The following is a 10,957-nucleotide window of genomic DNA, read 5'->3' on the forward strand; positions in this document are numbered from 1 at the left end:
AGTTAGACTAAGAATGATTATTCACAGCTGTGGGCAAATCCTGACGGCAAGCTAGTTTAAAAAAATGAATATGTGTTGAGATTATCTCTTCAATTATAATTACAGGTGCTATAGGGAAAAGATTTTAAGGTGGATTTAATTAACAGTCTTGTACAGCTTTTTAGCATTTCAGTGTACCATATAATCACACTTAATGTGAATTTTTATTTAGCAGAATTCCCAAATTGCAGGTTTGATTTTAAAAAGCTTTATAGTTAATGGCCTAGTGCTAGTAAAGCTGTCCTGTTATCTTTGAACGACACTTTTTTTCTTTCTTTGACCTCTGTGCATTCTTGTTTCTGAGGATTTGGCCCCGCAGAGAGCGTACAGAGCCCTGTTTCTAGGCAAACATACGTGGCTGACATCTGAAAGATACACATCTTTCATGTTGATAAAACCCCTCTCTGTGATGCTGGCACTGTTGTGATACTGAAAGAAGTCTAAAAATGTAATTTCTTTTCCCTGTCTAATCTACAGAAGTTGTTTTTGTTCCAACTTAATATATAATATATAAACTATGTCAAAAGAAACAACTGTAACTGAAGAGTTGCTAGTTGTGGCAGAGGATCCCTCCTCACTGAAGTGTCTGTTGCGTGGTTTGACATGTTGAATAATGCTGCATGGATGCACTTGTTGTGATTTTTCTTTGGGTTTTGAGGTGAGGGGTGGTTTTTTTGTTTGTTTGGGTTTTTTTTGTTTTGGTTGTGTTTTTAGTAAGTAGCAGTGACTAAGAAAAGTCTGAGTGTGTTTCCTCTTGGAAGCAACTTGTTATAATGTACAAAGATGACGCGTGGAGTAATTCTTTCTGGTAAGTTACTTCTCTTACAGGCACTTAATTTTTTGGCTACTGAATTTTTGATGTTGTGTACAGGTTGTTGATTTTGTTAGTTTGGGTTTCCTTTTTAACGCATATAAACAGACCAAGGCAAGTCAATGAGAAAGGGCTGGTTTGATAGAATTTTAAAATTGGACTGATAAGATTAATAATCTCAAAGCATTCTGGCTTTTGTTTTTTGTGATCTGTATTTCTGTATAGACTTTAACATAACAGAACACTCGGTTGTTACACAGTGTATTTAGTAGTGTTATACAGCAGTCGTGAGCAGACAGCAGTACAAGGAATCACCACTTGGTGTCACCTCAATATTTTGAAAACAATGTTTGGAGAAACAGAAAGCTGTGATTCACTGAATGGTCTCAAAGGTGAATAAGCTGTATTTTAATGTTACTAGATAAATCATTAATGGATCGAGGGAGTGAAAGCACTCTGGCTTGCTTAAATATATGGAAATTACATGTCTGGATGTCTATTTATGAGAAGGGGAGCAGAGGTACATGTTGAAGTTCCAGAAGGTGAATGTTGGAGAGGGGGTAGGGAAGTGGAGGGAAACAGAACACAATGTAAACCTGAATGCTCTGTAGAAGAAATTAGTACCCCTGCCATTAATTTGAATCTCATTTCTACACAAATGTCTGTGTTAAAGAAGTTACACATCACCTTAGTGTCATTTTCATGATGGTGCTTGGCTGTTAAATGTGGTATCCAGTTAGAAAAACCCATAAGACTTCCTACTCTTGCCTGTCCTGAAGGCTGAGTGAATGTGAGGCAGCTCCAGTTTGGAGACTGTATAGTTGTGTCGTTAGCACACACTCTGTACTCCACCTCTGGTCCAGAAGCAGTGTCAGTGCAGAGTCAGTCCCAAAATAGGAGGTGTTATTTAACATTCAGATCCTTTGCATCAGTAATGTAGCTTAGGGAATCAAGCTGGCTGATCCATATGACTTCAAAGTAGAGGCAGAAGAAAACTTGAAGTTGCATAGATGTGCTCCGAATTGTAGAACTTCCACCTCCATCTCTTTAGTAAGAGTAAACATCTGAAGGCTGGAAAAGCAAAACATTCTTTTGAAAATTATTATTTTGTTTGTTTTGTTTTCACTTGCTACTGGTGGAATGCCACTGGTTTGAGGAAATACTAGAACATGTCGGAACTGCTTTCTGGTCCTCAAGATAACACCTTCTGTAGCAAAGGCTGAGTCCTGGGGAGTTTTCTCCCTACTGAATCTGACTTAAGAGTGATGGATAAGAATGGAAGTTTCAGTACAGTTTCCTCAGTTCCATTGATCTACTTATAACTAACTATAGCACATAAAAGAGTTTAATTCCAGTTCACCGTGTAGGATGTATATAGTATCAGTACTGAGGCAGATGGAGCAAGCATTGTATCTTGCTATCATGAATTTGCTTGTTTAAGCATCGTAAATAGTGCATGCAGTAGCAATTTACAAGTCAAGGATAGAACATGTATAAACTGCTTCAGTAGTCTGTGCTCAGCATCTGTCTCTCAGAACAAATGCATCAGTAAACTGCTGTCCTAGATTTTGGGTATGGAACTTCAAGTGAAATGTTTTTTCTTTAACATTTTGTTGTAGGTATTTTCTTTACTTAAATGTTGCCTTGGTTTGCTTTATCAGAATTAACTATATTGCTGTTGGAACAATCGACTGCTTGGTACAAATTGTAAGATGTTTGAGAAAAATGCAGAAATTGCTTGCTTTAATTAGCAAATACAGATGATAAGTGGTGATTGGTGGTTTTTGGTTTTTTAATGATTTTTAGAAAGACTGAGAATGTAGTATAAGAAGTTTCTTAACAGTATGAATTTAGAAGTCTTAAATATTTATCAGATGACTTACACATAATGGTTTTTATCACAGCCCCAGAGCAAGCATATATAACTTTGCTGCCCCTGAACACAGCATGGTGGGATAGTAAAGGTGAGTAAGCCTCCCAGGATTGTGTTTATTATGGGTTTTTTGCCCCCTCAAAGACGTTTTATTTGCTGCACTGTTTGCCCTGTTTGTGAGAGAAGTTGGGTTTTTTCCCCATACATGCACAACTCTAAGAAGGCTTGTAGAGCTTTTCTGTGCAGTTGCTTTTGTCAGAGGAGACCATAGCTCTGCTGCTGTAGACGTGCTGGATCACCCAGTTTAATGTTCCTGTCGATTGTGCAGCACAAAGGAAGGTTATGGTTTTTACTCCTGAAATGACTCCCAGTCATTTTTCAATCATTTCTCAATTATTTACCTTTCTAGCTTGGGTTTAAATTTATGTTCAGAAGTGCAAGTTGTTACTACGCTGAGTACTTGAGCTATTTCTTTGGGTAGTCAGTTACATGTAAAAAGACACTAATGTCTCCTTTCCCAATTTGTCTTTTTTTTTTTTTTTTAATATGCTACTGTGGATGACTTTAAGTGTGTATAGCTGTCAGTTCTGAGGTCTCTTTTGCTTTTTAAAATTGGGATTACCATTTTTGAGTGTCGTGAGAATGGTTTATAAAAGCTTATAAGGCAGTTTGAAAACAGCATTAAATCCATGCTTGGTGGTAACTTTACTGCTGGAAGCTTCTAATCTGAGTCACCCAGGATTTGTCCTGAAGATTCAGTTATTTTGCTGCTGGTTATGAGCAGGGAATGTAAATTTGTAAATCTTAACCTGTGCAGAAGAACTTGGAGAAAAATAAGAAAGATACAACAATTTTGGACTATGTTAATCCATGAAATAACTTGACTGCCTTCAGTAGAGTCAGTCACTTTGAAAGAGGATGGGATTTAGTGTCCTTTTAGCTACTCCATTGATGACCACATTGAAGTTGGGCTTTGTTTATGCAGTGTACATCAGCCAGAACTTGGTATGTGGTTGATAGTACACTCTGATCTAAAGTGTTAAATATGCAGTATGAAAGACTTGCTGCTATGATAGGTATGGTGATGTAACTAATACAATGCAGAATAATGATGTAATCTGCACTTTAGAGTTGTCTGCATTAATATTTTTGTGTTTAGTGGAAGTGAAACAAAGGGTCATTATTGTAAAGTTTGATTTTAAAAAAATATGTATAGGCTGAGAAAATACTGTTCAGTACCAAATAATGTTTGGGGTTTTTAAGTATAAGGCTCTTAGGGGAAAAAAAACCCTCAAACTGTTGACTAAACAGTTTCTTAGTTATTTGAGTTACTGTTAGGGCTGCAGAGGAAAGGGAAGAATGTAGCATTGGCATAAGATGGTAAATGCTTTCATTATACCTTTTTTTATATTCCTTATTAGCCAAGTCCATCTTGGAATAGGTAATGCAGTATGTTTGAAATCAAAAGTGTCTTTCTTCCCTCTCCCCCTCTTTTTCTGCAGTTAACGGTACACCCTATTGACTTGAATTTCCCTGAAGAAGAAATGTTTGGAATTTACTGCTTTGGATCTTGTCATGAAAGAAAAAAGAACATCACACTGATACAAAATTACTGGAAATTTGCATTCCATGTTTATTGATGAATAGTTCTTCAAAGTGCATGTGTGTATTAAGCATTTCAATTTAAAAAATAGTCAAATTGAATGTTTTTGGTTAGTTTGATTAAATTTGGGGTTTACAAGATAATTTGTTTGAAAGATTTTTGTTACCTGTAGTAGTTTATCCAACAGTAACTTACTTTTAGTGTTGAAATAATTTGTTACTATTCCTACTCTTGTGTTTTAAGTTTCACACAAAATTTTTAAATCTTCTGTTGTAAATAATAAATCTTAAACAAACATTAAGAAACAAAACAAAAACCACACATCCTGACAACTCTGCCTTTTCTTGCATAGTATGAAACTTAAATACCGCACTCAAATTTGTTTCTGCAACTTGATGCAAAATTTTATAGGAAGAGCATGTCCAGTAAAATCTTTGTGTCTGGTATAGCATTACATCAATGGAGGAGTGGTATTTCAAGGGACTTTATATCAACGTACCATCAGGCTACATGAGATGCATTGCTGTAGTCATACATTGAGGTTCAGTAGATTAGCTAATTCTTTGAGGCAGAAACAGGCAAAAAAAATCTTGACACATAGAAATTACATGTACTTTTGTGTACAGCTCACGAAGTTGCATTTTGCTGTTGTTGGCACCCCTCTGTTGGGACACCTGTGCTTTGATGTTCACAGAGGCCTGACTTTGATCCAGGCTTTCCTCCCTTTAAACCAGCACTTCTGCTTGCCTGTGGTAGCCATGGTGATCAGCAGCTTGCTCACTTTCTAATCAGGCCATGTTCTTCTTAAAAAACACTGTTTAGCATTAAACTGAGAACAGTTTTCAATTTGTAAAATCACATATATGTAATTCATTTTGAGCAAGCCATCTTTGTTTTTATTGTGACTATTCAGCATTTCTCAGTCAAATGCTTTATTTATTGAATGACAAAAAAATAACGGCCTCTTTTTTCCTTTTTAAAATCTGAAACTAATACAGTTAGACCATCCTTCTTTTTGGAAGTTTATGTGCAGTTTCAGTTCCTTGTTGAGGAGTGAGTCAAGAGGCATACCTTAAAGTGCCTAAGGGCCTCACCCATGCAAGTTTTTGTTGTACACTGTTGTGTCTGAAAAACATTTGTCAAACAGGAATATTATGTACACAGAAAACAATGCAACGTAAAGATTTAAAGTTGAATAATTTTTCTTAAAAGTAATCAGCTGTTGTTGTCCACTACATATTTTGGTTCAATGTATGTCATCACCATATTAAATTGTCCTTTTGGCTTTTAATTTAGGTGCAGTTATAGCAGTTTCATTTTACTTGCACTTGATACTAGCTACATAATAACAGTTTTAAAGGTTGCAATTTTTAATGTTGAAATAATGTGTTTGACTTCTGTACTTGAAATAACATATTAAATTTATGCTGTTCATATTTGGCATGTGTACAAGAAAAATAAAGAATTATTTTACACATGGTAAATTCACAAACTTTGCAGGATTCACATTGCTTTCTCTACTAACAAGTTTTGGCCAGAGGCTCCAGTGCTTTGCTGAACAAGAAGGAGGGTAATTAAGTGGCTTAGTGAAGCCTTGGAAAAAGAAAAGTCTATCATAGAATTTAAGGGTTGGAATGGACCTTACGGATAGTCTAGTCCCAGACCTCCTTGCTCAAGGCCTCATACAACCTGGGCTTGGACACTGCCAGAGTCAGGGCAGCCACCACATCCCTTGCCAATTTGTGCCAGTGTCTCACGACCGTTAGAGTAAAAAACATTTTTCTAATATCCAACCTAAACTTCTCCTCCTTCAGTTTGAACCTATTACGCCTTGTCCTATCACTGCAGTTCCTAACAAAGGAGTCCCTCTCTGGCTCACGTGCAGGCCTTTCAGATACTGAAAAGTTGCTCTGAGGTTTCCACACAACCTTCTCCAGGCTGAATAACCCCAGCTTCCTCAGCCTGTCTTCATAGGGGAGGTGCCCCAGTCCTTTTATCAATTTCATGGCCTCCTCTGGACTTGTTCCAACAGTTCCATGTCCTTATGTTGAGGACACCAGAACTCCATGTGATATTCCTGGTGGGGTCTCATAAGAGCAGAGTAGTGGGGAAGAAATCACCTCTTTTGACCTGCTGGCCACACTCTTGGATGCAGCCCAGGATTTGATTAGCTTTCTGGGCTGCTAAAAAGCGAGTTTCCTTAGTTTAGTAGCTCTTGTCACAGTTGAAAGCAGTTAAACTATTGTAAGAAACTCAGTTGGGAGGAAAGAGGAGGCTTGTTTCAGTTCATGTTTAAACTCAGTGGCTCCTAAGGCCAAGACAAAAATCAGTGTTTGACATAGAATAATACAGTATAATGCTGATAAGGTATGGGGGTGATAATTTAAAAGTGTTTTTGGCCAGCAACTTGAGAATGCAAAGCTTATTTCAGGAGTCTGTAGATTAATTTGTATTTTTCAAGTGTCTTGATTAAGACTCAGTTTGTTGTTGCATTTTATTTTTATACAAACATCTCTAATGACACCCTGAGAATACTGTAGGCTTCTTGCAGGTGCAAGAAAGATTTGATAAAATAGTGTTCTGCAATACTTGTATTGGAAATCTGGGCCAAGTAAACCTCAGTGGAATTGGTATTGCTATAGCTACTTAAGGGAGCTGTGTGACAAGGTGCATGCAGATTGCTTAGCATTAAAATGAATACTAGTAGGAGAGCTGACTTACGTGGTGAACTAAAGCAGGTGCTGACCAGTACTGCAGAAAACCATGGGATTGTATTTTTCAGGCATGTAACATCTTTTTTTGGTCAGATATCCAACTGTGCTCCCGTCTTTGAAGCAGTCTGGTGCAAAAGAACCCAGTTTTGCTACAAACTCCCACCAGTATTAACATGAGTATGTACCTTGGAAATTATTTTCAGAATTCCCAACAAGTTTGACTGTACAAAACCATTATTAAACATCTGAGTGTAGTGAGTGCTGGGTGGATGTCAGCGAAAGACAACCTTCACTTTATTTTGCAGATAAGAACAGAGGTGTAAGCAATAAGCAGCTGAAGCAGCAGTAGCACTCAGTTGCTGTAATTTGGGGTTTTTGAAGTTTGTTTAAGAACACATAATTAGAAACATCTAATCAGTGTGAAAAATTGCAAGCATATTTTTCATATTTGTAAAAATCTCACAGGAGCTTGTTAAACTTTGGAAAATAAACCACCATGTATTTCTTCTAAAAAGGTTGTCACAGAGCAAGAACATGGTGTTGCATATTTTTTACATTACTGTTGCATAACTGATAAAAGGTAAATTGGTGTACCAATTAGTAATTGATATAGAAACTAGAAGTCTTTCTGAAAGTAGAGGTCACTGACTTTAGCGAAGTAAATTTTGTTACTTTGTGCTAAACCCACTGCATTAAAAACTTGCCCTAAATAAGAAAAGGAGGTCCTTCTTCTTGCTGTTTTCAGCTGCTTCCTTGCCTTGTCTTTTTCTTAATATTTTCATTACTAATGTGTGGCTGGCAAAAGATAATAGATCCAAGGCCATGGAGCAAGCATGTTCTGGGCAGCAGCCTCTGTATTCCAACACCATTTTTTCATGGGAAAAAACAGCAGATGCCATGGGGGTAACCAAGGCTGTTTGTCACCCAGAGTTACTGTCCTGTGTAATAACAAGAGTTATAAAATTAATGGTAATTTCCTTTAAATAGGAAACTATTAAAGGGCAAGTCAGCTGTAAGATACTAGGTTAAGGCACACTCTTGCCCTTGGCTCAGGAAGTCAGCTGTTCCAAGTCTTTCAGTGAATTTCTTGACACAGTTGCTGTGTGTTAGAAAGCATGACCAGTTGAGTGTCTCTTCACGCTCTAAAGAGTTCAACTTAGTGGACAACCAGATGAAGGAAGATGGGTAATGAATGATAGCAGTCTTAAATAGAACTTTCCTGCCATCAGAAAGAGCCCTAATAGGCCCCAAAACAGGCAGGAAAAGGGAAGGTTTAAAGCAACCATTCAGAGCTCCTTTCTCTACTACTCATAGTTGTTCACCATGCTAACAAGGAGGCACCATGACTAGAAATCATCATTCCAAGTTGTCTGTGGCTAAACTGTTCAAGAGACAGAAGGAGTAAAACAGCTTGCCCTGCTCACTACCGGCTACATCAGTAATAAAATAACACCCTTAACCTTCTTGGGAGACAGAGCCTGTGCTGAGCAGCACTCACGCCACCCAGATAAGGGCAGGCCTTTTCCAATGATACAGGCACTGTAAAATTACCATGAGAAGCATTTAACAATGCAAGCACTGTCAAACCAGGTGGAATTTTTAGGATTGTAGAATGCAAATAGCTGCTCATGAGAACTGATAAAAAATCTTACGTGTTGTGTGAAGGTGGATGAAATTCGAAGGAATACAAGGACACTTAAATATCTTCAAAAAGATCCTACTTCAGGCCTTGAACATTTTTTTTTCTACACTGTCAGGCTGCTATTGACTTACAGTTTCCTGTAGAGGGAAGTATTCACTAGTGCATGAAAAACAAATTCATGCAAATACATACCGGTCCCTGCAGCAGCAGGGCCCTTTTATCTCAAATCCTGATGTCTCTCCCTTGCTCTGCTCTACAGATTCAACAGCAAGGGTGGAGAAGAACAATCCTTCCCATTTCCTAGTACCTTTTTGCAGGCAGAATTTAGTATTTGCAATATATTCCTGGGAAAGACAAGAGTATTAGTTTGGATTCAGACTAATGAGGGAAAAGACCTTTGATTCTCCTCTACTATCCCTTTTTTCAAGTGGCAAGAACCACTGTATTGTTTGTAGGTATGTAATTTTACATTGACACCTTTAGCATAATTAAGGAAAAATAACATCTGCTGGGAAAGCCTCTCTGGGCTCAGAGCAGGAAGCTATCATGATCAATCTTCCAGAAATTAAGTGGATCTGATGATGAGGAGATGCCTCAGAAACTTCCATATCAAAGAAGGGCTTGGATGCATGCAAAAGCCAACAAACCAACTCGAGATGCCTACAAGATGACACAGATTTGGAGGACCATACAACAAGTGCCAAATTTCAATTCTCTCTTCTTGTAGACAACTGTGGCTGAAGGTCAAATTTTTCATGGAATCCAAGGAGATGGTTATTTTTCAATGTATTATTTTTATACTGAGCATACAGGTGTGCCCGAAAATGGTTAACAGTTGGTTTGTAGCACTAACTTTCTAAGGAGGAGTAGTGACACAAAGTCTTAGGGTTAAAACAATGATCATAGGAACACAAAGGATTTGTTTTTTAATTTAAACTAGACAAAAATGTAAAAAAGGCAACTCCCCTCCATGTCCCAAAAACTCACCTCCACTATCAAAAGCAACATTCATGAGCAAAGGCTACTTGAACTTTTCTTCACACTAAGGCATATATTTTGATGACACTTTCACTGCATATTTTTACTTAAACCATACAGTTTTCAGCTACCATGAAATCATATTTATTTTATCCATTCATCCTAGTCAAGGATTTAAGCTATGAAAGTGGTAGATTAAGACCAGAGGAAATGCTCATATCATCCAGTTTGTTCAGCACTCCAAACACATCACTGAATTTCATATATGCCCCTGGAGCAAGCCCAATAACAGCTGATGAAAGCACATCTTTCAGAAAGGCATCAAAGTCCGTGAGGAGCCAAATCTCACAACATAAATTGGATCAGGGTGTCCTAACTTTAAACAGACACAGTACTTTATTGTGAAAATACTTGATTTTTCTCACATACAGAGTGTATTTCCTAAGCTCTTGATATCCACTCTTGCTTTGAGCAAAGAAATTTTCCAAGCTACCTACCAGTTCAACATACTGGTAATAGCTTTCAGCTGTGTTTTCCTGCTTTTCTTTTGCCACCTCATGTGACACTTCTCTAATGTTTCAGTAACTAGTGACTAACTGTTGAATAACACTACAGGGGGACGCCAGCAAGCTGTGAAGTATGTGGAGTTCAACTCTATTTAGCTTTAGTGAGCCTGTACAACAGAGCTCACAAGCTGGTCCTGTTGAGCAACTGAACTGGTGAGAGCTGGGCATTAGTAGAGCTTGTTCCTCTGATTTTGGTTTATCTGACATGAAGAGGGATGTAGCCTGCAATTTACAGGGCTGCAGGGACTGAGCTGCTGGTGAAACACAGGATTTGAGTTTCTGAGAGGAGTGGAGCCAGATGCTCTCACGAGATTTCAGAGTAAATGCAGATACAAATATTCACAGGACACTATGTCTGTCTGCCAGACAAAGTCTGTCAAGGGTCATCTGGACAAATATAGGTATTAAAAAAAACCCTAAGAGTGAAATATTTTCTTCCTAATGTAGAGCAGGAATTCTTTAAGAGAATCAGATATTGTCATTTTTGCAAACCATTCTTATTTAGAGTCTTCTAATGCTGGGGGTAAGGGATGTATAGTGCATACTGTACCAGTTAGGGCAGGCATTTGGTGACCTCTGAAATGCTTCAGCACAAAGCTAGCTAATGGATTAATGCTACAGCCTCTGGAAAGATCAGCTTCCAGTTTTCTTCCCCAAAATTTCAATCCCTGATAAAAATCAAGCAGGTATATCTGCTTTTAGGGCTGTTGAAAGGCTAGCAGAAGATTCCT

The 10,957-nt window shown here is 37.9% G+C and overlaps 1 protein-coding gene across 1 annotated transcript in view; it reads left to right on the forward strand.

Annotated features, from left to right (window-relative positions):
* RBM46 (RNA binding motif protein 46) overlaps positions 1-5,148 on the forward strand; it is a gene marked incomplete at its 5' end in the record, with an annotated part of 11,963 nt that extends 6,815 nt beyond the window's left edge. The window contains 3 exon segments of the mRNA XM_009084819.1: positions 2,755-2,814; positions 5,061-5,104; positions 5,107-5,148. Of these exon segments, the coding sequence (XP_009083067.1) occupies positions 2,755-2,814; positions 5,061-5,104; positions 5,107-5,148 (146 nt within the window).
* Between the last annotated feature and the right edge of the window lie 5,809 nt (positions 5,149-10,957).

The sequence above is a fragment of the Acanthisitta chloris genome, unplaced genomic scaffold (genome assembly GCF_000695815.1).
Source record: "Acanthisitta chloris isolate BGI_N310 unplaced genomic scaffold, ASM69581v1 scaffold11331, whole genome shotgun sequence".
In the NCBI taxonomy this organism is placed as follows: domain Eukaryota; kingdom Metazoa; phylum Chordata; class Aves; order Passeriformes; family Acanthisittidae; genus Acanthisitta; species Acanthisitta chloris.